General features: G+C 46.4%; 1 protein-coding gene across 1 annotated transcript; it reads left to right on the top strand.

The window, feature by feature from the left end:
- The first annotated feature begins 1267 nt into the window (after positions 1–1267).
- LOC134853221 (uncharacterized) lies at positions 1268–1624 on the top strand. The gene has a single exon (XM_063869183.1). It carries the CDS (start codon positions 1268–1270, stop codon positions 1622–1624), a length of 357 nt encoding a protein of 118 aa, XP_063725253.1.
- The last annotated feature ends 5966 nt before the right edge of the window (positions 1625–7590 follow it).

Genomic DNA, 7590 nt, shown 5'->3' with positions numbered 1-7590 from the left:
TATGTTAAGAAACCAATTAATAGAATAATAGCAGACGAAAACAAGGTACCAATTTTTTTAGATAGAAAAGTGAAACTACAGCCGGGTCAAGCAGTAGTAGCAATTTTTAGAATGAGAAGTTTAAATTCGTTGAGTGATACTAAACAGGTTTGTTTGGTACCGAATCCAAATAGTCAAAGTTCAGTGATTTTAGGCCGGAGCTTCTCGGTAACTCGAAACGGACTGTGTGTCAGTGTGTTATTGAACACACTGGACACCACGGGTCAATCCAGCGTGGAAAGAAACTTGGTTATGCTTTGCCGATGAGGACCGACTATGAGGACACACAAAACTTGAAGAAACATAGTGTGAAAGACTGTCCTTACCATGCCAATGAAGGTAAAATTTTTAAAAGGATTAAAGAATTAAAATCTATTCATGAATTGTTTTCAATGAAATCCGAAACAGACGACGGCTTATCGAGCTGCTCGAATTTTCCGGAATGCCCCTCGTCATATGAACTAGAGTCAGACAAACCGGTTTTGGCGAGAGATAGAACACTTAAAAGGGAAAATAGGCGAGGGAGATTTTAAATCGGAACGCGGATGTATTTTCAAAACATAAACGGATATCGGTTGCTGTAATTTCAATGGACACGAAATCGAACTTGAGTAAGGCGCCGTTCCCCATAGGGAAGGCGCAAGACGAATGACGCCACATAAATCGGAAGCGTGCCGAGCGGAAATAGAAATGTTGCTCGAATACGACTTGATAGAACCCTCGAAATGGCCATGGGCTTGCGGGGTAGTAATGGCAAAAAAGAAAGGGGGCAGCTTAGGTTTTGCTGCGACTTTCGCTACTTGAATGCGGTAACGTTAAAAGACGCGTACCCGATACCGCGAATAGACGAGAGCCTCTCTAAACTTGGTGATGCCAAGTTCTTCACCACATTGGACTTGGGTTCTGCCTTCTGGCAGGTCCCTGTGCGGAAGAAGTATAAAGAAAAGACCGGATTCGCGTGTGAATTGGAGTTGTAACAGTGGAAGAGGATGCCCTTCGGCTTGTGCAACGCAACGGCCACTTTTCAAAGACTGATGGCTCAGGCTTTGACCAGAGTGACAAAGAAGTCGGGAATCTTGTGATGTGTTAAGTGGATGACGTAGTCATAGCAACACCGACCCTGGAAGACCACATTGATGAGGTATTTGGATGCATGAAAAGAGCAGGCTTGAAATGCAAACCATCGAAGTGTGAAATCCTGAGGGATTCGATCAAGTATCTAGGAAGAATGGTGGACAGGCATGGTGTGAGGCCGGACCCGGAAGCAGTGGAAGCGGTGTTGACTTGGAAGGCTCCCAGAACGGACACACAGCTCATGAGCTTCCTAGGGTTTGCCAACTACTACCGTGAGTTCATAAAAGGATATGCAAACAAGGTGTATCCGATGCAGAAGCTGATGCGCAACAAAGGGGAAAAGTTCGAATGGAGCGATAAAGCTCAAACGGCCTTTGAGAACATAAAACGGGAGCTGTGCGAGGCGCCAGTGCTAGGCATGCCTACTGAAAAGGGCACGTATGTTCTTGACACAGACGCATCAGACGCATCAGTTCTTGACGTAGCCATCTCGGGAATACTGCATCAGTAGCAAGAATGGAATGGGAGAACCGTTCTCCGTCCCATAGCATATGGCAGTAAGGTGTTAAGTGAGACTGAGATGAAATATGGTGCACCAAAAGCAGAAATGTTTGCAGTAGTTACATTTGTGGAAAAGTATCGCGCATACTTGAGGAGCGTTCCCTTTAAGTGACGCGTGGACAACAGGGCGTTATCCTGGTTGAAGACATACTCGATGGATCAGAGTTATATTGGTAGGTGGATAGTAAGATTAAATGGCTACCACATAATAATCGAGCACAGGATGCGTGACAAACACCAAAATGCTGACAGCCTCAGCAAGAAAACCGAGTTTATGAGAGACTGGAACAGAATCAGGCCAATCAGGCAGAAATAAAGAAAGGATTCTCGTTTCTGGACAAAGAAACTTATGAAGCGCTTCCCTTAACGAGATGGTTGGACAAGTCTGGACATCCAATTCCAGGACATTGTGAGTTACCGGTAGAGAAGGCAGCCGAGATAAATATCCTATACAAGAAGGACCCGGTGCCCTTGGATCTGTTGCTGCGCTCGAACCTGATCCAGCAGGAACTCTCTCGCATGAACATTAACAGCCTCTCATCATCGGATAAAACGGTGCAGGTCACACCGCAAGTGATGCGGATGCTGGGTGGATTGTTAGAGAGAGAAGTGACCAGAGATGACCCCGAGTGGGCAGCAGCAGTGGCATCACTGACAGTCAGTGAGAAGGTTAAGATCATGCCGTCCAGACGACAACACAAAGAAATTGAGAGGGATTGTAGAACATTAGTTCGGCAACTAGTATCCTCAAAACCACACGAGGTTTTAACCAGTCCTTCGTACGGTCGGAAAGAACGGGGGAACGATACGCAAAAGAAGAAAACCGTTACCTTTGTGGTCCAGGATAAAGAAAGTGAGAAGGTTGAACAAAACCTGGTGCAAGGTTGTTTGTCCGGGGAGACGAACGGTGAGAAGAGCCGGCGAGTTCAAGATCAACACCCGGGACAACAAAGTTTGTCCGGGGAGTGTGATGTAGACGAAAGAGTTCCTGATGAGAAACAGGACATGGAGAACAAAGTTTTGTCCGGGGAGTTCAAATGGATGCGAAGAAAGCACAGAACTGACCCAGGAGATGGTGCAGACTCCGTCGCAGACTCTTCAACAGATGACAATTCCCGAAACTCAGGAATTGACACCTACTCAGACAGGAACTCGAGCTCAGGATCGGAACTGTCAGAACTAGCGATCCACACACTACTAGTGGAAATTCGAGCAAGGAATCTGGATAGAGAGGTATACCAGGACCCTGACAGTGATCGCTACCTCATACCAGGTGAAAGAGTCTTTGATAACGCAGCGAATGATCTGGAAACAATGGCGGTATCGAAACGTTCGATGAGTCTGTTGCCACAAAAAGAGGTAGTCAGGACTGATCTTCAGCCATTCGAACAGGAAACACAGCCATTGGCAAAGATTTGGTGCGTTAAGATGGGAGAAGATACGCATCAGCCCAATGAGCTGAATAGTCAGATGAGGGTCATGAAGACGTACTTAAAGGCGAGATACAGACTCTCGGATCTTCTAAGAGCGCAGAGAAATGACCGCATGACAAGCAACCTGAAAATGTGGATCGAAAATGGTTCTCCGGACAAAGGAGACCTCGAGGAAGACAGTTAACGCATTCTGAGACAGTGTTTTATGCAGAAAGAGGGAAGTTTATACTTGAACAAGGACGGGATTGTGGCTTGCAAGAGAAGAGATGAAGACAAAGTCCTATACAAGTATAACGCGATAGTCTTGCCGCAACTCTATCAGACAGAACTCTTATTCAGGTCGCATGAACAGATGGGCCATCAGGGGATCGACAAAGTATATCAGAGGATCCTGAAGCGCTTTGAGTGGCCTGGAATGAAAAAGGCATGCGAGAAATGGGTAACAGCATGTCTGTCATGCCAACAGGTCAAGGATCCAAGGAAATTGCGATTTCCTTTACATTCGATCGAGTCGTCTGAATTCAACGAGGTGGTGCAGATAGATCACGAAAAGATATGCATGACAGACAGTGGTTTTAATCAAGTCTTGGTCATGATAGATCACTTCACGAAGTATGCAGAGGCCGTGCCCTGCATAACTGCCTCAGCGGAAGAGACGTGCGACCACCTGATCAATACGTGGATGGCGAGACATGGTTGCCCGATGACGTTTCAATCGGATAACGGAACAGCTTTCGTGGGAGAACTTACAAAAGAGCTAATGCGACGTTCGCAGGTGGCGCAGGCCCACTCCACGACATACCATCCTCAGACGAATGGCTTAGTGGAAAGGCAAAATAGAACGTTAGTGTCGATGCTGAGGGAATATTGTTCCAGGTACATGACCGATTGGGACAGATATCTTCCACAGGTGATGGGAGCTTACAACAGCACGCAGCATTCCACCACCGGAATTAGTCCACATATGATGCTAATCGGGCACGAGAAGTCATTGTCCTTGAATTTCTTCTACCCAGAGTATGAGGGTAAGAAGACGTCACCACAGGTCTATGTAAAGGATGTAATAAGACGTAAGACGTCAGCAGGATTTAAACGACTTATGTAGACGAAATACTCAGCAGGCACAGGCAAGGAAGAGGAAAAGATTTGACAAGAAAGCAGCTGGTGCAAAAGTTTATTCGGTAGGGGACTACGTATGGGTATTTCAGAACGTCATACCACCAAAAGGAACGAAAAAGCTCCTAAAAAAATGGAGGGGACCCTTCATGATTACGGAGGTGCACCAAGAGGGACGCTTCTATAGACTGATTACTGGCCGAACCGCTCATTACGAAAACATTAAGCCACACAACCCATCGACAGAAGACTGGTGTATACCTGCAGACATGGAAGAGGGGGATTATCTAATGATGGACCCTGCTTGTGAGGTCAATGAGAAGGGCACCAGGGAAAAGAACGATGGAAATGAAGTCATTGAGGAAGGAACAAGTACACCACTTGACCTGGACCCAAATGCGGCGATTGAAGCAGACGATGAAACTTTAACCTACGCAGAAGAGGACTGGCAAGACCCTGAACAAAGGGAGGTTCCCAAGAACTTGGAACCGAAACTTCCGTTCACGATACAGACTCGATAAAATGGCAGGACAAGATCCAAGAGGAAATATAATCCTTACGGCGACGACTTTGTAGTGGACAGGATAGACCTAAAGAAGATAGGGGAAGAAGTAGTGGGTCTAGAAGAAATAACTGTGTCACAGGAAATTGACAGACTTGATGATCACGACGATGAGTGGGTCGATGACCGGTCGAAACCCGAGGTAGAATTCGACGACCAGCAACAGCAATCCTACGAACAAGAGTTGATGAATCTGCGTGTCTTGGAATGGCTGAACAAATGACGTCGGACCCAAAGGAGACCAGTGTCACAATTCAAGATGTAGATCGTGAAAGCATGAAATACAGGAAAACCGAACGAGAAGATCCTTCCTGGGCTGCCCAGGATGGGCGACTACTCATTCCGGCTTCCAACCTCGACTTGATACGCGGTATGCGATCGACAGGGACGTCGATGGATATTTTTGTCCGGGGAGTGGGGGTAGGACTTACCCAAACTGAAATTTTATTTAAAAAAAAATTAAGAATCGCAAGAGAGACAGGGGATTTAGAAGCAGAAACAGGCGAAAACTCAAAGAACCCGGACATAGGGAGGGTAGTTGAGTCATATTTTAACTTACCAAATAAATATTTAAGTAGATAATACTAACAGACAGCAATTTCATACTCACAAATAGAACATATGCGATAGCAATCACAGCAGACATGAGTTTTAGGACAGCATTAGCAGCGGATTTTAGGAGTGAATATAAAAACATAGACTTCCATTGGAAGCAAAGACCAGGAATAGAGGGCGTAGCAGCCTTGCCTCCGGCGGCGTCACAGATACCGGAAAATATCTATGCTTCTTAGTGACACGGGCGACGGAGAAGCGGCACGTGGACCCGGAAAACCTAGTCTTGTCCTTGACGAGGTTGAGAGACTTCCTTGTGGAAAGGGAAGTGAAGGAGCTCTCGCTTCCAGTGTACGATCCGAACAGAGGATGACTGCATCCTCGGGAACTGTACGCGCTCATACACGTAATCTTCTCTGATACTAATATACAAGTATACTTACATAGGAAATATTACTTAAGTATAGGCTGAGTTAAGGTGACATGCAAGAGGGTGTCAGACTAAAGTATGTGTAGTGTGTGATATGTGTGTTATGTTATGTTATGTGTTAGGTTATTAAGATCCTGGTTAAGAAGGAGTTAGTGACCACGAACAGCTGAATGACGATCTTAGGAATAGATCCAAAGTTTGGATTGTCCAATCTTAGGTCGAATTCGAAAATTTTAGAGACTGATTGATTTTAAAAAATTTTAGGATCAAAATCTTTTTATCTGACTGTTTTAAATAAATTTTAACGTGACCTCTTTTCTAGATCCTGACTGATCGTTTAATTACTCACTTGAGTCAAATCATCAAATCAAGTCGAATCGAACCGAAAAGAAAATGGATAACTTCAACTTGGATGAAATGATGGACCTGGCAGAGGCATATGTAGGACCGATAGTAGATGCGATCTATCGTCGGCTAATGGATCGAGACTTCGCTATGGAGGACCCAGAGGTAGTCATGTTGCTGACCGCCCTGATAAACATCTTGGGGCATGACAACCGTTGTGACCGCCCCACGGAAGTCATATTGATGGCAGCATACGGAGAGAGGGGAGTACTAGACCTCCCGAACATGAGAGTGATGAGGTGGAGAAACGGGGCTCTCTCAGGGAGTGACCTGGCGAATGAGGCTGGATTGGGAAGTTCTAGGACTTACCAACCAGGTGAGATGCCTTTGCCCTCCAAGCCCAAGCCTGGGCTGAGAAGATTGCATCAAGAGATGAACAGCGAGGCTGCCTTGTCTAGTTCACCACTGAGAATAGCTGTGCCACCAAAGAGGGCTAGAGTAGAACAGGGGGTTCAAACGAACCAAATCATGCAAGATCTAGATGGGATGAAAGATGAGCTGGAAAGGACCAGAAAGGAGATCTTCCACATGTCTCTGAGTTGGAAAGACAGAGACATGTGGAAGAGATTGTTTGAAGACTGCAACAAAAAGCAGGGTGAAGAAAGTGAACGCTTGAGGCGGGACTACAAAGAGCGATCGGAGCGGTTGGCGTTGACAACAGCCGTGGAAAAAGTGATACCTGCAAGGAGTATTCCTCGTGGGCAGTCTCCGATGGAGCTCTTGACGCCTCGAGAAATGAGTCAAACGACAGAAACGCGACTCCCAACTGCATTTGGTCGAGTGACAATCCCGGACCCGAGTGATACCTTAGGTGACCCAGTCGTGGAGCAAACGATGAGGAAGCTGATAGAGACAGCTGGACGACTAGTGGCCAACAGGAATGCGCCAGGTTCCGGGGTAACTCATAGAACGGTCGACGATACGGGTAGAGTACAGCTCTCCCAAGACGTAATGACCAAAAGGGGAGTTAGCGATACAACGCTACCAATGGGGAGCTCAAAAGTCCCAGACAGGAAAATACGAAAGATGCCGGCGAAGAGAGTGTCCCGGGTATTAGATGTACAAAAGAATAATCAGTTGAAGTATAACTTCACAGGAGTTCCGGAGGCGGATTCGAGAGCTTGCTTCAATCGATCGACCTGCAACCCGGCAGTAAACCTGCAGCAACCACCACTGCGGACATCACATCTGATACTGGGAGACAGCTTGGTCAGAGTGCTCTCAAACTTGAGGACCTCCTGGATCACCACGGTGATGGCTTTCGGAGGCGCGACGGTAGCCCAGTTATTTCGGATGGTGGAGTTGATGAACCCAGGGAGAGTCCCTAATGTGATGATCCTGGTTGGGACAAATAACATCTCGAGAAGCTCAGATGAGGAAGAAGCACTATGGGAATTAATGATGGTATCCTTGTTTAC

The sequence above is a fragment of the Symsagittifera roscoffensis genome, chromosome 8 (assembly GCF_963678635.1).
Source record: "Symsagittifera roscoffensis chromosome 8, txSymRosc1.1, whole genome shotgun sequence".
In the NCBI taxonomy this organism is placed as follows: domain Eukaryota; kingdom Metazoa; phylum Xenacoelomorpha; order Acoela; family Convolutidae; genus Symsagittifera; species Symsagittifera roscoffensis.
The sequence above is the reverse complement of the archived record's forward strand: the minus strand, read 5'-3'. Positions and strand labels throughout refer to the sequence as shown.